The sequence below is a fragment of the Fundulus heteroclitus genome, chromosome 4 (assembly GCF_011125445.2).
Source record: "Fundulus heteroclitus isolate FHET01 chromosome 4, MU-UCD_Fhet_4.1, whole genome shotgun sequence".
Lineage (NCBI taxonomy): Eukaryota > Metazoa > Chordata > Actinopteri > Cyprinodontiformes > Fundulidae > Fundulus > Fundulus heteroclitus.
The window spans coordinates 13,941,693-13,967,536 of record NC_046364.1 but is presented as its reverse complement, the minus strand read 5'-3'; the positions used below and the strand labels follow the sequence as shown (position 1 = coordinate 13,967,536).

The 25,844-nt window shown below is 42.8% G+C and overlaps 1 protein-coding gene across 13 annotated transcripts in view; it reads left to right on the top strand.

Annotated features, from left to right (window-relative positions):
- baz2ba (bromodomain adjacent to zinc finger domain, 2Ba) overlaps positions 1-25,844 on the top strand; it is a 78,536-nt gene that overhangs the window by 41,102 nt on the left and 11,590 nt on the right. For 3 of the 13 annotated variants that reach the window (XM_036136091.1, XM_036136087.1, XM_036136086.1), the window contains 20 exons: positions 357-539; positions 5,094-5,285; positions 5,373-5,534; positions 5,983-6,179; positions 6,263-6,475; positions 6,607-7,233; positions 9,894-10,632; positions 10,936-11,205; positions 13,451-13,511; positions 13,646-13,754; positions 14,576-14,677; positions 18,032-18,254; positions 18,678-18,770; positions 20,270-20,331; positions 20,617-20,682; positions 21,352-21,417; positions 21,661-21,705; positions 22,696-22,728; positions 24,677-24,742; positions 25,090-25,230. In XM_036136091.1, the coding sequence (XP_035991984.1) occupies positions 359-539; positions 5,094-5,285; positions 5,373-5,534; positions 5,983-6,179; positions 6,263-6,475; positions 6,607-7,233; positions 9,894-10,632; positions 10,936-11,205; positions 13,451-13,511; positions 13,646-13,754; positions 14,576-14,677; positions 18,032-18,254; positions 18,678-18,770; positions 20,270-20,331; positions 20,617-20,682; positions 21,352-21,417; positions 21,661-21,705; positions 22,696-22,728; positions 24,677-24,742; positions 25,090-25,230 (3,648 nt within the window). In that variant the 5' untranslated portion in view covers positions 357-358. Of the gene's footprint in view, positions 1-356; positions 540-5,093; positions 5,286-5,372; positions 5,535-5,982; positions 6,180-6,262; positions 6,476-6,606; positions 7,234-9,893; positions 10,633-10,935; positions 11,206-13,450; positions 13,512-13,645; positions 13,755-14,575; positions 14,678-18,031; positions 18,255-18,677; positions 18,771-20,269; positions 20,332-20,616; positions 20,683-21,351; positions 21,418-21,660; positions 21,706-22,695; positions 22,729-24,676; positions 24,743-25,089; positions 25,231-25,844 lie in introns of those variants that run through there. The other 10 variants (XM_036136094.1, XM_036136089.1, XM_036136093.1 and 7 more) reach the window with 6 other exon arrangements.

Genomic DNA, 25,844 nt, shown 5'->3' with positions numbered 1-25,844 from the left:
ACGCCTTCCTCACGCTGACGGTTTTTATTTTATTTATTTTTTTGCCATCGAAATGTAAAACCCCTGCTTTGCTTTTTTTGCTGTCCGTTATCACAGTCCTTAAACATGTCATCCTCCGCCGTACCCCATATTCAATCAATAGAGGCTGGGAGCCAGTGAGCATGGCTAAATAGAAATATTGTTCAGGGGAAGTGAGATGTGAAAGGAAAAGTGTCAGGGTGTGTGTTTGTGTGTGTGTGTGTGTGTGTGTGTGTGTGTGTGTGTGGTGGAGGTGCGATGCGGCGGTATACGTTGGTGTGTGTTTCTGTGGATGTGCTTTGCTATTGTAACCCCGCTGATTGGATTGTGTTTGACAGATATGGAGTCTGGAGAGCGGCTGGCCTCCCCTGCGCCCACCCTGTCTGCTGCTCGCACCTCCTCCCCTGCGGCCTCTTCTTCCTCCTCCTCCTCCTCTTCCTCTTCGTCATCGCCTGCGCCCCACTCTAAGAGCAGCCTGGCCCCGAGCCCGTCAGCACTGGGATCCACCCTCAACACCTCTGGTAAGATCCACCCCCCCCACCCCACCCCAAACAAACCCATGTGTCAATCTTTCCATCTTTCCAAAAAAAAAACACGTGCACGGCTGAGAAATGCCAACACACAACGCAAACGGTGTTCACACATCCGTACGGAGGCTGTAAATGTGGTCACCTTCATGTCTTGATAGCATTCAGAATCCTCCTCATTTCTTTACCATGAAAAATTAGTTTCCCCCAGTATTAATTATACAGTTATTTTGCAGTCGGTGTGAATGCACCTCTCTCCCAGCTTCGAGGATTTTTTTTTTTCTTTTTCTTTTTTTTTTTTTGTCCTGACAGCTTGGGTTGCAATTGAAAAGCTGCTGCATTAATGAATCCCAAACAATTAGGGGGCTCTTTTGTGTGAGAAACACACACATGCTTCGCCATGTCTCCTGACAACCTTCAGCTCTCTGGCTCCAGCTGCCTCAGAGTCAGGCTCAGCACGCCACTGTGTGTGTGTGTGCGTGTGTGTGTGTGTGTGTGTGTGTGTGTGAGAGAGAGAGAGAGAGAGAGAGAGAGAAAGAGCCTCTGCCTGCATGATTTAACATTTGTTAGCCACTCAGTGTCTAGTCAGCCCTGTCCGGCCTCCAGCTTCCTTTCTGTGTTATGGTCAAAGCCATTAGGCAAAGAAAGAGGAGTGTGTGCGTCTTTGTTTTTCTGCATGTGTGTGTAAATGTGTTTGTAACTCTAGGTGTTATCCCGATATCTCCTCTGTGCTCCGACGTTTTTTGTTTTTTTTCTGCTCATCTCCTAATGTGCTGCCGTTTTTTTCTTATGGTCCTGCTTTATATCTGTTCAGACGCAACTGCACACACTTACTGCTATTGCTCTAAGTAGGAAATATGAGAGGCAACATTCTCTGTGATTGTAGTGTGATTTTCCCCCCCCCCTCTCTCTGTTACAAGTAGAGGAAGTGGGAGAGAGCAAAAATAAAGCCCCTTGTGTTGTCGTCAGGATCCTCTGTGTTGCCCAAAAAGAAGGAGAAGAAGAAGCCATTAGGAGCATCTTCCTCTAATGCATTATGCATCCCTCTTATCCTCCTCTACTTCTATGTGTGCTCAGATTTTCTAGATAAGCGATTTTTGGATTTGGATGAAAGGCTTAGAGGCAGAGTGTTGGCTCTAAACTTTTACCTACTTTGTGAGAATCCAGCAAGCCAGCCATTTTTTTTTCCTACTTTCTTGGAAGGCATGTGTTGTATATAAACTTAACTCAGATATATGCAGTGCGGTGTCTTACAGAAATATCCACTCTGTCTATCTTTTTTACGTGGAGTTATATATGATAGACCAAAAAAAACTTGAATATGATTGTGAAGTGCAAGAAGAATAGATTTCCTTTTTAGACAAAAGTCTCTTTACTTTGATGTCCCAAAATAACATTCAGCGCAAACAAGGAGATCATTCATTACAAAAAGCATCTAATGGGCCCATAATAACTCTGGAGGAGCTGCAGAGATCTACCGCTCAGGGGGCAACGGCCGTCAGCACGACAGCCTTTGGTCGTGCATGTTTTGGACGTTTGTGTCTGTAGCGAGACAAAATGTGAAACAGTTTGTTTTCAGAAAGTCTTTACAATAGAAAAATCTGAAAAGTGTGGCATGCAACAACATTCAGCCTCCTTTTTCCCCCCCCCTGATTCACCTAAATACGATCCAGTGCAACCAGTTGCCTTCAGAAGTCCCCAAATTAGTAAATAGTCACTATAGCTGTTCTGTGGAGGGCTCTTAAAGAACATCAGTAATGATGAAGAGCCACGCCGCACTAGCGAGAGATAAAGTTGAGAAGGTTAAGGCGAGGTTAGGAAATAAAACATTATCTCAACCTTTAAAAATCTCCCTTTGTAACATGACAAACGTTAGAAAACCTTCAAGCGTATACATACTTATGCAACACACTATATTTAAGGCTGGGTGTTAACTCTGTGAAAACTCTTTTCCTTTCGGTCGTCTTTATGTAGAGAGAGAGAGAGAGAACAGCAAGAATATTTCAAGTACTTTGTGTAAACGGGTAACGTCCATGATTATTGCTCTGTGTAGCTCTTCCATCGACGCAGATATTGTTTCAAGGTCCTTTGCAATTTCGCCAGCAACACACAGGAAAATAGAATCTGTAGAGCCCCAAAAAAAGGGGAGCACTGACTCTGTTTGCATGTGTCATTGATGAGGATATCACTTGGAGAATAAATAAAAGCTGATCAACGCTTGTAGCGCTCTCTCCTTATGGGATCAACTCACGGATGCAATTAACTTAAATCTGTCTGTGGAAATTTGATTGACTGCAACAAACAACAAATTAATCCCCCTTCGGCAGCATCCAAACATGAAAAAAAAAAAAAAAAGCAGGCGGTGCAGTTTGTCAGAGCGGAGGAAGGATTGAAGCGGAATGAAAAACAGGGCGAGGGAGTGAGAGGGAGAAACAGAGAGAGAGAGAGAGAGACACAGCGTGAGGAAGAGTGAGTAGGTAATCCGAGGTATGTCTTTCCCATGCCTCTCTCCCACTTCAGATTTTTAGATTTAATTATTCGCCTTCTGGAAGCCTGCATTAATATTGAAAAGGCATTTGCAGATGTCACTTTGTGTTGCCTGGAATGAAAGGAGGGTGCGAAGGAGGGGTGTATGTGGGGGGGGGGGGGGGGGGGCCCCCTAGGCGTAAGTGAATGCTGTGGCCGGCCTTTTTTTTTGGGGGGGTGGGGTCGCGTTGGAGTCGTTTATCTTCGTATCCACGAGCTGACGCTGGCAAGGCGGGCACATATACATATTCAGCATATTCTAATGACATTCAAACGGCAGAAATTTGCCGTCTCGTGGCAGAGAAGGACCTTGAAGCCAGCACAAAGGGCTACACTCTCATATGTCACACACCAGGATGCTGGCAAGGCCGCATAACCACAGACAGTTTGTTCGCACCTAAAAATACCCCAAGATTCTGCACGTGTTCATTTTTTTATTTTATTTTTTTGTTGTCGTTGAGAGAGTTTTCTTTTTGTAAAAGAGCATTTCTAACTGACCCTGTTATTACCTGCTTGACTGCATTAGATCAGAAAATACCGCGTGTCACTTTGCTCTATATTTCTGCGACGCGCGCGCGTGTGTATAGCAGTTTGACATTTTCATCTGCGGCACTGAGCACAACACTTTCCTTTTCTACAGTCATCATTTTTTTTTTTTTTACCTGTGTATTACCTGGTGCATGCAGAGGCATCGGGCGGGCTTGCTTTTCCTTTTTCTGGAATAGAAATTGAATTTGCATGAAATATGCTCACACCAAATTGCATCTGACTCTGGGAGGAGGTAATACGTGGCAGTCGCCCCTGCCAGAAATGATTGTGCTCAGGAAAACGCTAGACGATGATGATGTTGATGAAGTATTCTTCTGAGCTGGAATTGAATGCCAAAAGGATGGAAAGGAGGTTAGCTATTTTTTTTTTTTTGTTACGCCTTATATAGGTGGTTCATTCCCCCCCTCTCTGAGGTTATCCAGCCATTTTCAGTTTGCAACACGTACCCACACCCATTTGAAGCTAAAGATCTATCGGCACATAAATGCAGTAGGTCTGTACTGAACCCTGATTGTCACTTAAAGGCGAATGCTTTACTGTACACATGCAAGCATGAAGCTGGAGCTCCTGTGTGTATGTGTTGTGCGGGTTGAAAAGGAAGTGCGCTTTTCGCTTTGTCAAAGCTCCATGTGTTTTTTTTAGCCTTAGACAAGCAGAAAACAGTCATCCTGCGTTTAATTCTTTAGGAATGTCAAAAAAAAAAAAAAGTGACGCCATCAAAAGGCCCTCACACCCTGACGATTCGTACTTCAAGGCCTCAAAGAGGCAATTTGAGGCCGACGTCCTCTGTGAAAATAAAATGAGAACAGGTGGACAAAGGAGATTTGGCAATTTAGAGCAATATCGCAACTTTCTTGGTTGGATAAATGTAAGTAGCGACGACGCTCACCTTCCGTCAGGAACAGCGTCAGACGTTTTATTCACAGTGGTGAGCTGAAGCTGAAGCTCCTGCTAGAAAGCTTTTTTGCCGCCTGTGGTCAAAATCTATTGGCAGCAGAAATGTGATTTTTGATAGGAACTCAAATGAAATCAATCTGCATCCCCAGCCAAAGTACATCTAATGCAGTGAGTAGAAGATCGACACATTCGGTTCTAAAGTCCGATTTGAGATTGAGAGCGGTGGCTTAGTGGTTAGAGAGGGCCCCAGAGGTTGGTGGTTTGAAACTCACTGTCACTCTGGGTCCCTGAGCAAGACCCTTGACCACAGACTGCTCCCTGTGTGCCGCTCTGTGTTGGCAGCACGCTGCTCCCTAAAGGAGTGGGTCAAACGGAGAGACACATTTCCTGTTCGCGGGACTCCAAAAGGAAATATTACATTTCGTTGCGTAAAACCGTTTCTGCAAGATGAGAGAAGTTTTACATTTTGTGTGTCTGTTAGCTGTGAGTAGTCAAAACGTGAAGAGATTGCTCACACCTGTTGCTGTATGAATAGCTCTCTAAAAACACGCTCTTCCTTTGTTTATGTCTGTCCAGGCCGACTGTTTGGAGGAGTGGGGGATCAGCCCTTCATTGGCTCCACATTGTCAAGTGCCTTCCCTCTGGTGAACCACCCTGCCTTTGGAGCCCTCTACACTGCCGGGGCGGGCAGGCCTGAGTTTGGAGGCCTGGGCTCCATTGGGATGTCAGCTGCTCTGGCTGCCCACCCACAGTTAGGAGCGCTGACTGGTAATAGGACGACGTTTGAATCCCAGGCAGCAGTTCATGGAAGTAAAAGCGCGGCGTTAATTAACCCTCCTCTGCTCTTCCTCTCAGAGTGGTGGCGAGCTGCTGAAGCCCACGGACGCGGAGCTGCTGCCTTTCTCCCCTCTTTCATCAGCTTTCCTCCCTTCTTCGCCCCCCACATCCAGCCCAATCACAACACTAGTCCTGTTCAGATCAGGACGCCTGGCAAGAATAGCCACGACCCGCCTAAAGGTAAAGCAGTTTGCTAAAAACCCCCCTTCATTGATCTGTCTCTCTTCTTTCACACTCTGTCTTCCTCCACAACCTAAATCCACTTTGGCCTATGATGAGATTTTCCCTGTTTCAAGATAGATTTAATGACTTCCACTGCTCACTTAGTCATTCTATTAACTTCTTTCTCTGGCTCTTTCCCTCATGTTCCCTCTCGTAATCTCAGTTTCGTGTGCTCTTTTAATTTCACAGTATCTTTTTAATTTATCTTTTATTATGTAAACCACTCATGTTGAGCATGGGCCTCACACGGCCAGCACATTTGATGAGATACATGTATAAATCAATATTTTTATTAGCCTCATTCCATTCTGCGGTTAGTTCCAGATATTCAATTATCCCCCTATTGCCAAAGTTCTCAGAAAAGACGAAGCTGATTAGTAATGCAGCAGATTTTTTGTGCTTGCAGGAGTGAACGGAGCGGTGAACGGCGCCGGCGTCTGTCCTCCCACAACACAATCAGGGGGCTATTCTGCGAGTCCGACTGCTGTTCAGGCAACGACAAAGCCAACCAAAAACTCAGACGCGTCTAATATCCACCGCTGCAGCCCTCAGAGCAATCCAGCAGAGTTGGTGGAAAAGACGATTGCAAAGCCGAAAGAGAAGGTTAGTGCTCTCGCATCAGCTCCTCTGCTCAAAGGGAAACCGTCTGATTTGATGAGGCTGATTCTCACTGTTTTTGAATTTAGAAGGCTCGAAGGAAACCAGCGGGGGCTTCATTGGCGAGTCACAGCGAATCAGGCACGTCCTCGGACAGCTCGAGCGATGGCTCTCTCAGCAGCGATCTGGAAGACCTCGCGGAGGAAGACGAGGACGACGATGACGACGAGGAGGACGACGACGAAGAGGATAAACAGAGCGAACTTTCGGAGTCTGAGAAACGGATAAAGAAGAGGGCAAAGGTAAAGAGGGGAAAAAGCGACCGCTCTGCGCTGAAAGCTCGGCGTCGAGGGCGCCGCGTTTCATTAAAGTCGCTCTGCAGATTTATTCGCTTAAGCTGGTCTAATAGTGGTCTGATCAATGTCCTTCTCAGGTTTTATTCCCAAGCACTGGAACTGGAAAGAGCGACAGGCCACTTTCCAGGGAGCTCCAGGTCAAGAAGGACAACCAAGCTAAGAAGGTGCCCTCCAACCCCCCAACTCTCGTGCCATTACCCTGCTCCGTCTCCCCGCCCGCCTTGTCACAAACCTCGCCTCTGGGCCTGCAGAGCTCCAGGAGCCGGACTGAGGGGCCACAGCAGCATTTCAGCGTGATTCAGTCCACTGGCCTGGCTGCCAACCCCAAGCCTCTTGCACTCCTCACCCAGCCTCGCCGGGAACCATCACCCACCTCCTCCCCAATGGCCCTCACCGCATCCCCAAGAGCGCTGTCGAGCACCGCCTCTCCCAAACCTCCCAAACTGTTGCCCTCCTCCTCTCCTCAACACCTGCCCCTCTCCCTCTGCTCCTCCCCGAAGCCCCTCTCCGTCCCCTCTCCTCCCCGCTCGACCCTCCTGGCATCTACCTCCCCAAAGCCTTTTGGTCTGACCTCGTCTTTAACGAGCCCGCAGAAGTCCTCGCTGAAGCCGCCACGGCCCGTCGTGTCCAGCGCCGCCAAATCCAACAAGAAGAAACAGCTGGAGGCTTCGCTGGCACAGATCAGCGAGTTCAGGCTCAAACAGGTAGGCCTGTCATCTTCCTCATTCACGCAACGGCACGGCGGTGAACGCACTGTGTGCTGGGAGAAGCAATCAGGAGAATCACAGCTGCACATCCAGCTTTAGTGAACAAAGTTATCCTCAGCAAATTGGCTATAATGAAATTATTCACTAAAGCTGAGCATACAGTTAGACCTGCAGCTATAATTATCTCCCTTCTTCAGCATTACTATCAGATGAACTGCACTTGGTTAAACCTTTTAGCCAGCCACTACATTTTTAAAGACAAAACCCAAACAGCTCACAGATATTCACAGGGCTGGAACCAGTGAACGTACAGAGCCAAGGAAAAGTGCATTTTTATGTAATTCACAGCGGTGACTAGCTTTTCTAAAGTGTGCTCCTGGTTCTCCTGTTAATTGCAGTTGTAGAATTTGTTGAAAAATGCAACCTTTAATTGATTTATCCAGAGGGCAAAAACGACATTGTCATACTACATACATACATACATACATACATACATACATACATACATACATACATACATACATACATACATACATACATATATATATATATATATAGCCATCATATACTTTTTAAATTGATCAGAGATTCTCTAAACTATCAGTAAGTAACATTAAGTATAAGTAGGGCATGACTCAGCTAAAATATCTCCAAAGCTCACGGCTGGACAAGCGTAGTGAAAGGTGTCTTCTTGGGATCAGAAACTTTGTTCGATTGCGACACAAACCTGGTGGAAGCCTGGAAACCTGGAAAATGTGCAAATAGGTTCATCAAAAATCCTCTCTCTGCCTGTATGCTCCAACCTTGGAGGATGTTATTGTCAATTGTTCAAAAGGTTTTTTTAAAAAGCACTGTTAGCTGAGGTAAAAGTGTGGCAGTGGTGATCCTCTGAAAAACCATTATTACCCCCCCCCCTCCCCCAATGTTATTCTTACATTTTCAGTGTAGGATTAAACTGCTACAATACATCTATTGTACACGAATTTACTAGGGGTGCCAATGAATGTGGGCCGCACTGTACATCAGAGTAAGCCTGGTCACAAAGTTTCCTGTCAATTTGAATTTGTCCTATATTAAGAAGTTTGGGTTTGAATCTCATATAGATTACATGTTCTAATCCGGCCGTTTCCCTCAGGTATCAGTGTGTGTATGTGTGTGTGTGTGTGTGTGTGTCTGTATGTGTGTGTGTGTGTGTGTGTGTGTGTGGGTGTGTGTCTGTGTGTGTGTGTGTGTGTGTGTGTGTGTGTGTGTGTGTGTGTGTAAATGTGGTTGTCTGTCCTGTGTGTCTGTTTTGCCCTGTGATATATTGGCGACCTGTTTAGGACGTTCCCCTTTTACCCAGTGACTGCTGGAAATGACAGCACATCTGTGAGGATGAAGGGATGGAAGGATAGATCATGTGTTTGTTTAGAAAATAAGTTCGACTTTTTAAAGGAAATATGTCTTTGCTATTGGGTGAACATTTTCTGAACACCTGAATGCTGTAGTATTTGAACAGTATTACTGTCCTAATGAATTATCATTATTGTCTGCCTGCTTTGTAGGTCCTCTGATTTATCAGGAGGTTTTACTCTGTGTACTGTGCTGCGCTGTGTATTCATTTGTGTTTTGATGATCACTGTAAGGTTAATTCCAGTTTTCATTCTCTTGTAAATCTAACTTCAGTAAATTAAAGTGTCCATCACAGCATTTTAGCAGGCAGGCACAAGATGCTACGAGCTAAATATGTTGAAACTTCCTTTCGCCATCGGCTCATTAAGCTGTGTCATCAGTTTATTGCTACAGTCTTACATGTGTTGTTTAGGTTTGGCTGGTTTATTTTGCTCAGATTTGGTTTTGAGTTGTTGATAAACTGGTTCTTGGTTTTACTTTAATCTACGTTGCGATGCACTTCACACATCTTGTGGTGTTATTTGCAGTAAGTTTGGAGGAAATTCTTTTGAAATGTACTCTTTTGGCCTTTAACCGTAAAGATTTCATGTTTACCAAATGAAAGGACTATAATCGATTACATATAGGTATTCCGATCTTCTTGTTTCTGGGAAATAAATTCTTCTTTTTTTGTTTCAGCAGCCAGAGAAGTTTACACTGAGCTAAATTCCCCCTGTGGTTTTAGCACTGTTACTGTATTTCATGGTCTGTGAAATTGATTTGTTTCACTTCATATCACATCCAGTTGAAAGTGCAGCAGAAAAGTCTAACCTGCCTTTGCTTAAACACAGATTGAACTAAACTTATCAGCGGTACAAAAAAAAAAAAAAGGGCAAACATGCCCATCCGAATGGATGATAACGAATGTGCAGCTTTTCAAATGTGCAGACAAGTAATTACAAGGATGCGCAGTGTCTCTTTTGGCGAACTTGGCCAATAACAATGCCTTTGGTTATTGCTTTTATGTTCTTTCTGTTTCCCAAGAAGAGGCTTAGACACAGTTAACCGTACCAGTGTTCAGCATTGTAGTTTTGTCACCTGCTCAAACAATCCAAAGCGAGGCGAACTGACAGCTAGAGCAGCTCCACTTTGTGCCGTTTCTCTTCTAATTTTTTTTCTTCTGTAACCTCTTTTTGTTCCTCACACTCTGCGCCCCCCCACCCCCCTGCCCCCCTGCCCCCTTCTCCCTGCCTTTCCTTGATCTCCACCTCCCTTTTTCTCCCCAGACTCTCATGTCTCTAGGGCAGACATTCCCAGCTGAGCAAAAGAAGCAGCAGCAGGGGCCAAACAAATCCCCCAAAAGGACGTCGCTATCTTCGCCGCCATTGCCACCTGTTCCGCCTACTCCACCCCAGAACAATCACTCCAACCTCTTCCTCTCGAGTGCCCTGCTGGGTCTCCCTGAACCCCATCACCCAAATGGAGTCATCCAAAGCACCACTCAGGACGCACCTTTGGCCCTCATCACCAAACCTCGCAAAGACGCTGCCTCTCAGGGCAGGTCCCCCCAGCCGAACTCGGAGGCTGGGTCGATGCCTGTCAATCTGAGCACAGGGGCAAGTAGGACCCAAGCGAGTGCCCAGGCTGGTCCTCCGTTGCAGCCTCCAACTACCTCACCCCACGCCACGGGTCACGCATCTAGAAAAAGCAAGACGCCCAAGGTTAAAGGGCAGACACCAGCGCCGGCACAAGCAGACCATTTAGCTGCCTGGAAGGGCTTCTCTCAGAACCATCTGGTACAGTCTCTGGTAGATTTGTTTCGGGGAGGAGAGTCTGGCGTCGGGATTCCCGGAGTGAGCATCCCTGGGGTCGGAATTCCTGGCGTGGGAATCCCTGGAACGTGTAACCCCGCGGCGGGTCTCCCAGCCAACAAGGAGTCTGACGACTCAGGAGACGACGACGACGATGACGAGGATGATGACCTTGAAGAGGAAGATGAAGAGGATACGGATGATAGTCTCTCAGGTAGGGGCTGTCTGTCTGCAAAACATAATGGAGCTGCTTATAACCCAAACATAAACAAGAAGTGATATTCCCAATGACCAGGGTAGACCAGTAACTATGCGACATTTATTGATATAATCGCATGTTGTATGTTTTTCTTTTATCGCGCCGCCCAATGCTGTATCAATTATTTGGCCAGCGATTGGAATCTTGATTTTTGTTCCTATTTATTAAGTGCATCACAGCTACAAACACATTTTAAATGTATCTATTTTATTGTAAGTGAGGCCTCTATAATCTTAACTCCTTCTGTATCGTTCCCAGAGTCCGACAGCAACTCGGATAGCGACGTTTCAGGAAAGAAAGTGAAGGAGTTAAAGCTGCTGCCCTCTGGACCGTCAAAGAAGGAGACGACTCCTTGCAGGCTTACCAAAGGTCCGGAGCTACTGAACACCTCAACCAACCACACCGCCACCAGCTGCTCCCCTCTCAACCTACAGGTCATCAAGAGTCCCTCTGTTGCCACCAGCTCCAGTGCCTTGTCCTATCACAGCTCTGCAGGCTCTTCTTCCTACAGCCTAGCTTCTCCGTTAGGTAACATCTTCACATTTGATTTAATCATATCTCTTGCCTTTTCTGTTTCAACAATTCTTTGCAAAGAGGTTGTGAGGCCGAGTGTGACCATAAGATGGCATTCTGAGGGATAGAGGCTGGTGCATAAGTGTTTAAAGAGCTGATGGGAATGAAATACTATTAACAATCTAATTATAATATTCGTTAACTGATCAATTTGGGATTAAAAAAAACATATATTTCAGAAACCCTCCACAATGAGTCCAAAAAAACAGATCAAGGCTCCTGTAATAAATATGTAGGGCAAAAATTGTCTTCCAGCACAAACTAGAATACATTTGGTCTTAAAGAGTGAATTACAGCTATTTCTTCCACAGATGAAATAAATAATCATTGTGCTGCTTCGTATGAATTTTTAATGCGCTGATAATGTTTAACACGTGTTCATATGTTGTGAGAAAATTGGCTGTGGTGTTGAGGAAGTTGACCTGTTTTTATTAAGGAGTTCCTGACTGGAAAAAAAAAAAAAAAACACCCGTCAACTTTATTCAGTGTCAGCGACGTGTTTCCTGGTCATTACTGTGCAAGCATGTAGGGAGAGAACTGGGTTAACATTTTTACTGAACGGGATAGTTCAGAGAGGTTATGGCCAGCTGCTATGTTAGCTGCTGTAGATACAACTTTTAGCATCGTTATTTTGAATTAATATTAGTCACTTTGTTCCCAGAGACTGAAGCGGATTTCTATTTTTACAACAACTCCAAACCATTATAGCTATTAACGCAGTTAATTGGAACATTTTCACACTGAATCACTTCTTGAACTTACTACTTTGGTGAGATATGAGACAGCATATTGTGTTCTTTGATAAGCTTCTACCACGGATGGTGAAGTCATGAGGTCATCAACAAAATAATAATATATTTCTATGTATGATAACTATCTAGTGTTATTAATAAAATAAATAGTTAACATAAAAGATTGCGATATTTTTGAAAATTGAGCTGAGTAGTGACCCTTTTTATCTGGGCCCTGCTTAGTCCACCTCCAGCCTCCAGGAAAACACAATTTGTATTGTTTAAAATGAAGATGTTATGAGGAGTATCTCATTTAGGTAAGATACTTTGCATAGGACCCGCCCCACACACACACACACACACTCTCCTTCCACCTTTAAGACTAAGTCTAAACCACTCCTTTAAGTACAAGAATAGTTGCTCTTGGAAATAAAGACTCTGTGTAATCAGCTTTCAAACAAGTCGTTCTTCATTGAAGCATAGGTAGAGCAATCATATTTATTAAAGCTATATAGGATAGAATAATAAATGATAATGATAATAATGAATGAACCAAATAAATGATAAATTTGATAAAATACACCATTCACCGTTCTTTGAGTAAAAACAAGTTGATGAATTCCTTTACTCCTATTAAGGTGAAACATGCTTTTTGTAGGGGAAAAAGTCCGACTTGTGTCTTTAAAGTGGTACAGAGGGCCACAAAACATTTTAAGAAAATAAAGAGCCTCGTTCTGGAGAGATCCACTGATCCGTACTGCAATTCAACACAGATGGAAATTTTCCAGATTACTATGTAAACAAGGGGCGTAGAGCTGTAGCCTAGTTGTTCCCTTTGGGATGTTGTGACTATTTTCAACCTCACCGGAGACCTTAAGGCCCAAAAGTGAGACTGTGCGAAAAACACTGTACAGTCACTCCTCGCACAGCCCAGACAACAGCTCTGTAGATACTACCACATGCATAAAGAATGTCAGTGTGCTGCCTTAAAGGAAATACACTCCCTTGATACTCAGGTGAGTATGAAGAGGGCTTGTTCCTCTTTGCAAGACAGGAAGGAGGCAGTTTGTTGTCATGGCTCAACCGCAGCTCTGAAATCCTGTAGGGGCATGCCCAAGAGTCCTGACAAGTTTCTTGGCACAGCAGCAAGGTTTATTTCCGCCACATTCAATGCGAGATTACCCAGATCACAGAAAAACAGGACATAGGTGTAGCAAGCCAGGAAGCAACACGTTTACGATCTTTCACCTGTGCTTTTTGCTCTCGATCGCTTGATCTCTATTGCAAACATGTTTTTCAGTTTTATAATTTAACTGTTAGGCTTTTATGTAGCTATCTAGTAAATTGTGCATTAAACATGGTCACTGTCACATGATGCTAGTAATAGTGGTTAAAGCCAAATAAAAAAAAAGAGCCTGGTCTTACAGTTTTTCTGATTTTTCCTGTTGGTTCATGCCATCCCTCTACAGGTTTAGGGAAAAGGAAGAGAGTGATGGATGAAAAGGAGTTGATGGTACCTCTGGAGTTAGGGTACGTGCAAGCAGTTCAAAACCAGACAATACATTTTGTCGAAGTTTCACTTGGCAATCACTTCAAATTGTGCTGCCTTCATACACGACGTGGAGAACAAGCCGCATGAACACCTGTTTTATTCTCACTCCTAGGTGGCGGAGAGAAACAAGAATCAAATCGGTGGGTGGACGCCCGCAGGGTGAGGTGTCCTACTACCCACCCTGTGGCAAGAAACTAAGGCAGTACCCAGATGTGATGAAGGTATCTTGCTCTCACTGTGGCGCATTTAGTCTCATTAGTGATACACCTGCAAATTTGTGGGCAAACCAATAAAAAAAAAAATTGGTTCATGATAAGAAATATAATGGCAGTCATTGCTGACAGCATGCTTCATGGTTTATTTTTTTATTTTATTTTTTTTGGTGTGTGTGTAAATTCCTACCTGAATTCTCAGCTTGCTCACAGAAGTGTTTGTGTATCAGTAGTAGAGAACTTTGCCTCTGCTTCTGCTTCAGCTGCTCTCCAGCCCAAATCCCACCCCCATCCCGCTTTCCATGACCCTAATAGTGACAGACGGTACTCTTAGATTCACTTCCTGTGCCACTTTATTCACCCCTCCCTGCCGCCGAAATGATTAATGCTTAGTTTCAGGGGATGCACAATTTTGCTCCATTTGTTCAGTATTCAAATGTGCCAAGTCTCCTGTTTTGCTTCATTGAAATTTCAAGCATAGCTTTTGTCCAAGCTGCCTCAATGTAGCGCTGACAAAAAAAAAATGTCTATGCAGTAACATTCGCTCACTTTTAGTCATTCAGCAGGCAGTAAAAGACCAGCAATGCTGCAGATAAATAGAAAGGGGCCAGAATTGTGCATCCCAAGGTCAGATCCATTTTTCTCTCCTGAGAGCTTTTGCTCTTTTTTTTGTCCCCTTGCTTTTATAATGATTAGTAGCACTGCACAGACGCACTGTTGCCGTAGACTTCCTCCAGTCTAGTGCCTCCCAGTTGCTTTTCAATGTCGCTGATCTCGTTTTTTTTTTCTCCCTGCCTAAACCAACGCCATTATTATTTTCTCTTCTTTAGTATCTGTCCAGAAATGGAATAAGTGGCATCACGCGTGATAATTTTAGCTTCAGTGCAAAGATAAGGGTTGGTGACTTCTATGAAGCCAGAGAAGGACCCCAGGTGACTGCCTTTCATCTCCCTCTCTCTCTCTCTGTCCCTGATCCCGGTTCATCTTTTCATCTAGCTGCCGTCAAAGCTCCGTGCAGCAGTCGCTGTCACTGATAGGAATCAACCTAAACCCTCAGTAGTCGAAGTTTATAGGCCTCTCACTGTGCATGAAGAATGTAATAATCAGTTGACATTACTTCCACAGGTGACCATATACGTATGTTACAGTATCAGTATCAGTTCTGTGCAGAAGTCTTCATCCACTCATCATTTCTTTCTATTTTGTTTTTCATCAAATGATACAGTCTTTCCTACGACTATTTAAAACTCTAGAATGATAGGCCTCCTAAGAGTCTTCCTTTGGACATTGAATGATGTTTTTATATTCATTTTTACAGATGCGCCAATCAAAGGTTTTCTGGTCTCAAGTTTCTGTAAGGCTTTCACCTGCCAAAGCTGATTTTAGTTTGCCTTCAAGGAATGAAATATGTATAAGAAGATAGGAGAAGAGCATTTAACCCTTTTTCAAACCTTCCTGGTGTTAGCGATCATTAGTTATTTATATTAGGAGCAGAGGAGAGGTCACATCGTGTGCTTGAGAGCAGTTAGTGCAAAACAGGGTATCTTTAGCAACTCTTATTAGAGGCTACCAACTTTTTAATATCCGGCATGCTTCATCCCAGACAGAGGTGGCAACCTTAAAAGAATGCAATAGAATAACTTTATCATACTCCATTCCACCTTCCTGTTATCGGCTGAATGAACCACAAAGATGTCTTGACGTTTTGAAGAAAATATAGTTTAAATAGCTTACTCCACCGTCATCACCACTGTCTTGAGTCAGGATCCAGGCGATTCTGCCCGCACCAGTGGACCAGCTGATCCACCCGTTGTGTAGGAGAAGATGCTCCCTAGTCTCACCTGCTGCTGCCGGTCAGTCTGGAAGCTGGTGATCCTCTATAAGGTGGAAGCTGGCACTGTGAGCTGGGTGAGCTACTGAAGGAGAATGTCTGGTTTGATGGTGTTGGAGGCCGAGCTGACGTCCATAAACCGGATTGTAGTGTACCTTCCTGGGTGTTTGAGATGTTGCAAGATTAAGTGCAGTCCCAGGTTGACTGCATCATCTACCGGTCTGCCGATCTGCTCTCAGGCTTGAGAGGCAGACATTGTCAGATTCTGGTGCTTTCCTGGTCTTTTGACACTGAAAGAGCCTATTTTATCTTCCACAGAGAGCTTACATTCAGGTAGGGGTTCTGAAGGGGGAGGGTGATCGGTGCATGGGGATTCTGTTGTGTCACTGTGATGTGTACGAGTTGGTGAGTGGAGTGAATGGCTGCTTTGCAAACAGTGCCTCTACTGCAGGAGCAGCTGCAGAGGTCAGACAAGGATTGAGCTCAGGGTGGGTGGACCAGCTCCTGTTGGCCGTGGTGTTTCTCCAAGGATTCCAAACTCTAGTTGGGTCATTAGTTGAAAAACTGTGTTTCAACTTCTTGCTGGGTTTTTTTTTTTTTTTAGCTGCTTTGAGCTTTTTTCCTTATCTGGTTGAACAGGGCCCCTTTCGCACTGCCGTTAGCCTCTTCATGTTTCCCCATGGCCCCTCAGACGTGAAATAAACCATGGTTTATTGTTGGTGTCTGTGTGAAAGGTGTCTGCACACACGTGTCCTCACAAAAACTGAGGTATAAGGTGACAGAGGCAGTAAATATATTCAGGTCAGTGGATGAAGCTTCAAAGACGCACCAGTCTGTGCAGTCAAAGGATGCTGGTAACATCTGCTTTGACTTATCAGTCCACTTCCTAACAGTCCTAACCACAGGCTCAGAGGTTTTCAGTTTTTGATGTGGTGGGATGTAAACACCGGCCAGAACAAATGAGAACTCTCACTGTGAATAAAACCGTTTGCAGTTTGTAAAAAAAAAAAAAAGAAGACTCCAGTTGAGGCCTACATGCCTTATGTAACACTGTGACATCAGCACTCCAACCTTTGTTTATCTAAAAACAAATTTCACCTCCTTTCTTTTAACCCTCTGTGGTCCGCTCCAAACATCTGGAAGCCCGGGGTCAGATGTGCGTTGTCTGAAGCATGCTCACTGAGCCAGGTTGTGGTGAAGCAGAGGGAGGCAAATCCACAGAAGTTATGAGTTTTTAGGGTTGAGAAGCAGCACTTTGTCCATTTTTTAGCCAGGAAGCAGACATTGAATGGGTTGAAGTTTAAAAGTCTAAAAGACATAAGCAGTTTCAGAAGCATGTTTGGTTTTTATATGAATCACCCAAGCACAACAAAACATAGAAGCTACAGGGACTATCAAATTCACAAAACATTATTTATTATAAATTTGTGATTTTAAAGCGACAAAATGTAAAGTTAAAGTATCTTGAAACTGTAAATAGTCACAAAATAATTTTTATCCATTCCCCTGTAACATTTCCCACTTTTCCTTTTGCCATTTGGTAGAGTGTGCTCACACAGGGTACACTATATCAAATGGCTATGATATTTATACTCTTATCAGGTTTAGTGTTAAAATAAATCTTGTAATTTAACCAGTTTTTCTGCTGACTGGGCGTATTGTTAACAATTAGGAGTGACCCAGCCAGAGATTTGAATCTTATGAATAATCTGTGAAGGGAGCTAATCATTAGGGTGATGGGATCGAGTCGACGCTGTAATGCCAATAAAAGTTCTAGAAAAGGGTATGACTTTTCAATATGCCATCCAGGTTTTTTTTTATTAAAATGCAAATTAAGAAACAGATGAATCGTTTGTGGTTTGTTTACTTTTTGAAACTGATACTTCTCCGTTTAATAACCTTATCTATTTTCCTATCAGAAACAAATGAAAATAGGTTTTCAATAATTTTAGGCTTTTATGATTATTTTTTTTTTATGAAAGCTGAGTAAAACAGCAGCCATTGTTCAAAGATCTTTAAAAGCCCTGCATAGAGCGTGCACAAAGATTGATCAACAACACTTGAGTAAAACACAGGAAAGTCTGGCGTTTGGAGGCAAAATACAAAGGAAAAAGGTGTGGGTAAAGACTTTGTGCACAGTGCTTTGTCAGTGATGCAATGCCTTAAACAAGAAAGTAGGTGTGTGTGTTATTTGAAGCAGAAATGAAAACATAGATATGTAAAGTACATTTGTGAGGGAAAGAGAAACAGAACAGATGCAATGTAAAAGTTATTTTAAAGTCATATATTATAATTTATTTCTTTATTTTAATAGTAAAAATGATCTAATTCAGTTTCAGTAATGTGAAAACAAATACGTCTAGCTAGCTTAAATTAAAAAGTGAAATTTAACTCTTTCAGCTCGCTTTGTCCTCTCCAATATCTCCATCTCCACTTTATTCTGTTTTTTTTCCAGGGTTTACAGTGGAGCCTGTTGAAGGAAGAAGAGGTCGTTCCTCGTATTCTGGCAATGGAGGGCCGGAGAGGTCGTCCTCCGAACTCAGAGCGGCAGCTAGCGGCCGACGTTACCAAAAGTGGTCGACGGCGGAAGGGACGACCCCCAAACGTGGGCGATCCGCTTGTTACCGAAGGTCCCAGCCCCAGTGAGGTCAAGCTTCTGCGTAAGCTGGAAGCTCAAGGTTAGAACAGGAAATGAGCCCTGAGATGTGTTTATCGTAAATAGGCAGACCATCAATCAGCCGTTTCTTATGCAGGTAGCACAAGCTGGAAAGTTTTGCTTTTATTAATTTTTGTTTTGTTTTTGTGGTTGTTATATCAACTACATTTGTGTTTATGGAGCTGCTTCCCTACCAGTAAAATGTTTACTTTTTAGTTATGTATTATTGAGCTTTTTAAGGGCTCTGATAAGAACTGGATTCCACTAACACCTTAACACTTAAAAAATGGTTGGGCAGGTTCAAAAGTTTCGAACATCTATCATAACCAGCAATGTCTCAAACAGTTCAACCACAACAGCAACAAAAGAAGACTTGCAACGCTGCGGTTGTAGGTATTCCCCTGAAGTTTATCACTGATAATTCTCTTCTTTCTTGTCTGTGCAGAAATTGCCCGACAGGCTGCCCAGATGAAACTGATGAGAAAACTGGAAAAGCAGGCGCTGGCACGTGCAGCCAAAGAAGCTCGCAGACAGCAAGGTGAGAGAGCACGGCGCGGTAAAAACATGCTGGTGCAGGTTATTCAGTTGGTCAGACTGTCACTTCGAACTTCTTTGATCTGAATGAGTGCAGTATGAATACCGGCAGGACCTTTTGGGGAGCTCATGCTGCTCTTACAGCCTTTGTTTGTGTCGATGTTCGTCTTTAAAGCACAAGCTTTAATCTTCTCCCTACTCTAATCTTTTTGCTACCATGCTGATAGCTCATTATGCTTATAGATTTTTTTGTTTTGTGTTTTGGATATGCATGATGATGAATTTCAAAAAGTTAAATACAATTTGCTTAGCCGAGTTATTACTTGTTTTAGTTTGATATGAAGCTTAGCTGAAATACAAAGCATTTCATATGGTCACCTTTGGGTTTCTTAGAGTCGTTTACTTTAAAAAAAATATTTATGAGTTATGGCTGTTTTTGCTGGCAGCTTCAGAGTATAATCTAAAGATGAACCAAACTCAAGCATTCATCTGGTCACTTTTAAACTGCTTTCTTTAATTTTTGAGTTATTATACACTCTTTAAACTTCCTATAAATGTGTAACACTAATTACTCTCTATGGCATGAAATTAATTCATCTTATGCAATAGTATTTTAAACACTAATGTAAGAAAAAATAATTGGAATCAACATAACAAACCTTATTTGTACCCAAACTCTGAAATCAGGAAAACTGAAGGCTTTTATTTTTATTTAAAAAATATTTTTATTTTTATACTTGAATGAGTTGTAACGAAGCACAAGTTTGTCCAACTTTTTAACTGTCTTGTAATATGTGACCTTTTATTTCTATACATGCACAAGGAAATAAAATAATTAGGTGAAATATGTCCTATAAAAATCTTCTCAGATTAAAAATTAGAATGGATGTCCCAATCAATGTTGCTTGATTAAAGGACACAAACATTAGTGTTGAAATTGAGGATACCAAGATTTAGTCAAGACATTGTATTTTTTTTAATTAATTCTCCAATCATTTTAACATTACTACTAGAATTTGACTCAAATATAATTACACAATTCAATAGGTTTAAAGAATCACAGGTTTATTAATTTGAATGTTTAAAACCAAATATGTATATGTAAGTATAAATGCTGAGTGTGGTAAGCCGAGATGTAATAAAATCATGGATGAACTGTTCACAGGAATGCTTTAACAATTATAAAAACCTAAACACTAGTGGAACATTGATCGATTATCGGGGTTGACTATCAGTCCTAAAAACTCCAAAGGTTGTTTTTTTTCTCAGTTGCTTCTCCCTTTTATTTTCACCTTGTTTATTTTTACTACCAACACATCGTTTTAATTGAACCTTTGTTCTTGTGTTTGCGTTTCTCACTCATTCTCAGCGCGAAAAGCGCAGCCGCCCGCATTATGCGATCTCAGTACAAGCACGTCTGTTCATGTTCATTCTCATAAATGTAAACGGTGGCACTCATCCTTTTTCTGGAGGACGATAAAACACTGCCTTGTCCCTTTGCAGCTATCATGGCGGCAGAGGAGCGAAGGAAGCAGAAGGAACAGATCAAGATCCTCAAGCAGCAGGTGCGTGCTGAAGAGATGTCTTCCTGTCTCGTTCTCCTTTCCGTCCTTCCTTTGAATCTTAAGCACGCTATCCCCTGTTAAATGTTGATCTCTGTCACCCTCCTCTACTTTCCAATTACTGTTATTACTTCTACTTGTAAATTTCGCTCTATCCTTTTTCAATCTTTCAAAAACCGAGTCGTTGGAAAGAGATTTTGTCAGTGGATGTCTTCCGCTGTCTAAACTATTAAGAGATTATAGTGTTTTTTTGTTATTGTTGTTGGGTTTTTTTTTTTTTTTTTGCAGGAAAAGATCAAGCGCATTCAGCAGATTCGGATGGAGAAAGAACTGAGAGCGCAGCAAATTTTGGAGGTAGAGAATCTGATCCGGCAGCACCTCTGATTAAGCAGAGCATTCCTGGATAGCTGGAGCCCCCAAGTCCATAGTGTTTTAATCTTCCTAAAGCTCATTACTGAACAGCAGCATGCATTGGAGGGAGCTGCGTCTTCTTAGGCGTAATTCCACATGGAACTAATGCTAAATTGGTCTTGGTTGACGGGTGTTGAATATTAAAATGGATGTTGCTGCCTCTTCAGACCTTATTTAAATTGGACAGAAAAGTTTTTTTTTTTTTTTTATCAGACAACAGTAACAGTTTAGCATAAATGGGTCAGGGGGAGGAAAGAAAGTGCTGTTTGCCACACGCAAACACACATTTCGAGTTGCACACTCGTCTGCGTTCACACATCTGCAGACGCACACAATTATTCTGTATGAGCTTCAAAGTGTTTTAACAGGACTAAATCAATTTTGAGTTGACACGGTTGGCAAGCCACACTTAACAGGAGGCTTCAACATTTTCACAATTACACGTTAAAGAGATACATTATTCATTCCCTCTGTTTTACAAATTTGACTGGCATTCAGGAGCGTCGAAATCTTTACTCAAGCCAGAAAACTGCAAACAGTCACTTTACGTGCAACAAAGCTCTCAACCAAGACTGATTGATGTGTTCCTGTCACTGTAATCTTTATTCATAGGCCAAACGGAAAAAGAAGGAAGAAGCTGCCAATGCCAAAATATTAGAGGCTGAGAAACGCATAAAGGTATGTTTACATTTCAGCGTAAATCACACAAGGATAAATTATAATGCACCTATTTTAATCAGAATGATTATGTAAATTAAACGCGTATAATGGGGCTTCTTTTGCGTGAAAGGCAGGAAGCAAACAAATGAAAAGTAGCGTTTAACATAAGTTAAAATTCCTTCTGTCAGTAGTGATTTTCACAATATTAACAGGAGGGAAGCATATTAATTCTTCCACTGTCATTTCTGCCTTGCTTTCAAGGAGAAAGAGTTGAGGAGGCAGCAGGCGGAGATTCTTAAACACCAGGTAGGCTCTTAGTATAATTTTCTTAGACTCTCTAGTGCACTGTTTACCACTGTAGAAAAGCATTTACTGTAGGCATGGGCTGGTAGGAGAGTCTCCCCTTGAGTAAAAAACACCACGTTTCCCTCTGTCCCAGTGTTTACATAAAAAAAAAACAATTAAAAAGGTGTAAATCAAGATCTAATTGTTTCTATGTAAACAAGCAAAACAACAATTAATGCAATTAAAGTGAAGACTCTTTGTTTACCAGTCTATTTACTTATTAATATTTCGATTTGTCTGGTAAAACAAAAATGTAAACTCAACCCCAGCCAAATTTAGCAGCATTTTTCGGGCACTTATTGCACAGAACCCAATAACGTTTTACTGTTCTAGTCGCTGTGGTGTAATGGTGAGAGCATGACCCTGCCATTAGCTCAGAAAGCTAGCCTGTAGTCTGCTGCTTAACGTATTGCCGTCTGCCAATTGTAGTTTTAAAGCGAAGCTATGTTAGTATGGATAATGGGTGTGTTCTTTTAATTACAGCACCAAAGCTGCCTGCGTCAAACAGCTTAATTTGTTCTGCTTGTAAGCAAGAGAAATGTGCCTTTTTCAGCCAGCTGACTGGCAGTGTGCACTAATAAGTAGGCGAGGGGCAGCGTTTTGTTACTCTACGCTCCATGCTTTGCTAGAAATCGACAGCGACTCCGGCATCTCATTAGAACGACGTTAGATTTTAGGACGGAGGATTTTAACGGCTTGCAGACTAAATCGCTAATCAACCAAACCAGCCCATGCCTGATCTACCTTAAACATCCTCGAATGTGTGTGTGTGGCAGCGTAAATCTCAATACTATACCTGGATGTGTGAGAATCTGATGGGTGAATGAGATTAGAGCCAGAACATGTGTTTTTAATGACATGCTCCAGTGTTTTCTCTGTGTTTGAACTCCTTGCTTATTGGTATTGGTGATTACTTCTGTTCCATAATACTTTGCCAACTCTCTCTGCCAGGAGTTGGAGAGGCATAGACTAGATATGGTATGGGTATGTTTATTTTTGTACATCTAACACCTGCATCGTGTAACTGGTTGTGTTATGGTTGTCATAGCAATGCATTAAGTGTAGCACTGGCTGCTGTCATACTACATTCTTCTGCATGGCTTTCCAGCAAAACCAACAAAAGAGAAAAAGAGTCAGTATGCTGCCTCCATCTGCTCGTCCTGAGGGACAACTGACCCTGTCACGGTGGCCAGGCAGCTTCTGTCCCCCTCCCCCTCCCATGCCTCCCCCCTTCTACTCAGAATGCATTGCAAAGACTGCTCGGCAATCCACACACACTGTCTGAGAGAGAGAGAGAGCTCGAGGACTTTCCATCCATCACACACATCGTCTAACTGTTGTATCGGAGTAGCCTGTGTTACCCATGAGTGCTTGACGATTTCAGCCCAGAGATCGAGCTTGTGTCTGTTCGTCCGTGCATCTGTTTTGCAGTCCATAGAGCTCTGGACTTTAACCTGCCCCATGCCAGCCTCTCTGTCATTCACTGTTCCTGTACTTTTTTTGCACAAAGAATGAAAACAGCTACTGGGAGTCATTTTGTCGCCGTGGTGGCGGCCCTTCCAGGCACATTTCCCCCCACAGTTTGAACTTTAGTTTCACAGCGGACCCATTGCACAGAAGAATGAGAGCATACTTAAGTCCACCACGATGACAAATATGGTTCTGAGTAGTGTGTTTTATTTTTGGCCTGGCTCTCCTGCTTGTAGACCTTTTTTTCACTCATGATACACAGTTGCAGCTGAATCTGAAGTTTTGCCTATCCAGTTTTTTTTAAAAGGAATGAGGAAATCATTGCCTCGCCCCACTTATACCTTCAAAGTGAGGCGCGTGAAATAATGTTGCCACTCGAAGCATATTTGTTGTCGTAAAGTCCCTTTATATTTAAGGTTTTTAAGATTAAAAGAATGTGCGGGTTTCGTTTCCTCTTCTTCCTGTTTTATTTTTGTAAGTTTTACATTTGTGGCACAAATCAAATGAAGAAAAGGAAAAATTGCTACAAAGCAGACCTTGCGGTGTCCGGCTTTTTTTTTGTGTGTGTTTATCACCATGATAAGACAATCCTCACAATCAGCCTGTTTTCGTCTCTACGTGCTGGAAAAGTTCTTGGTAAACCCCTAATAGTGGCAGCTGTGTCTACCTGGTGGATCACAGAGGGAATGACGGGCTGACACAGAGGAACAGGAAACCGCAAAAGAGATCAAATGAAACGATAGTCAGTCACCAGTAAGTCCTGTGGCCTTTTGCAGTCGGCAGCATATCTTGCACCAAAGAATAACACAGATCTCATCCTCAGCAGTCATATTTTGTGCTAATACTTCAGCTGCCAAAACCACTGAAGTGGAACTGCTCAGTTTGTTGCTGCTTTTTTAACTATCCGTTCCTCTTTGTCATTCCCTCACCAAATATTACTGGAAGGAGGCTGAAAATGAAGATCAGCATTGACTCGCGTAATTTAAAAAAAAAAAAATCCCCCCCGCCCCCCTGTTATTGTTGTTCTGATTACAACGGCCGTGTGGCACGTCAGGCGACTTGTTGGAACTAGCATTCTGTTGCTTTTGTTGTGTCAGCTTTAGTTTAGACGCGCCGTCACCGATTCGAGCTGCTTCTTTTTTCCTTTTTTTTTTTTTTTTTTTTTTTTTTTTCTCTCGAGCCTGTCATCACATCTACTTTGTATCGCATCTATGTGTTGCTTTTTGGTTGTCATTGTACTACCGTACTGTTCACTTATGCTTCCACCATACATGTGAAAAGTGTATACATGTGAAGCATTGTTCTGTGTTTGTTCGCGTATGGTGCCTTCTAATTAATTCACAGTTCTACATTAATACATAAGCAACTCAGTCGACCTTGAGTGCTGTTTGTACAGTGCGAGCTGCTTAATGCGTCCGCTCTTTTCTTTTTTTTTTTTTTGTTGTTGTTGTTGCCATTTTAGGAGAGGGAAAGGAGGAGGCAACATGTAATGCTGATGAAGGCTGTTGAGGCTCGCAAGAAAGCAGAGGTAGTTCACATGCACACGACTGATTGCAGAAACACACACATCCACATGGCCGCCGCCATAAAATAGGCCAAAGTCATTATTCTCTCCATGAATTCCTGCTTTCTCTCTTTCCATTGCAAACTTTCACTTCTTCTTTTTTTTTTTCTTCTTTTTCCCTCTACACTCACACCGAGTTAAAGGATTCTGGCCCTCAAGCACTTTTCCTCCGAATGCGCAGCAGTATTAGGGCTGAATTCTAACACTGCTCAGCAAAGTCATGCAAAGCCCCTGGTCTGGTTCCACACACAAACGCACACACTTGCTTCGCTTTCCCTAATGCTCCCCCCCCCAAATTTTGGACTCTCTAGGAGCGCGAACGCTTGCGGCAGGAGAAAAGGGACGAGAAGCGCTTGAACAAAGAGCGTAAACTGGAGCAACGGAGACTAGAGCTGGAGATAGCGAGGGAGCTGAAGAAGCCGAATGAAGATATGTGTCTTTCTGACCATAAGGTTGGTGATTAAAAGAATGTAATAAACACTGTTATCAGTCGCATTAGTGATAGTGCTGGTGGTGTGCTGGGAGTAATAGAGTGGTTGTTGTTGTTATAGCTGAGTTAGTGGAACCTTTTCCTGGGTCAGTCTCACATGATTGTGAATTTTTGGACATGCCTTCCCCCTAGTGGTTAAATCAAAGAACCGCATAATAAAGCACAGGCTGTGGAAACAAACCGGGAAGTCACCATGATGTGAAGTCCACACATATTACATTGTCTCACAACTGTTTTTCTGCTCTGTATTATATATGCAGGTGCATCTTAATACACCAGTATATAATTGATTCATTTCAGTAAATCAATTCAATAAGTGAAACTCATAGACGGATTCTTCAAACACAGAGTGATGTATTCATTTTGACCATCATAGCTTGCATCTAATGAAAACCCACAATTCGGTTTCTGGGAAAACAGAATTACATAAGTACATAAGATCAAGATAAAAAATTACATATGTCGTTGGCAGCTACCAGAAGGAGTGTTTTAGCCACAAAAGATCATCACTAAAAACAAAACTGGCTGTGTACAGGGGCGTTGTTTCTTGTCATATTAATGGACATTTGAGGGGAA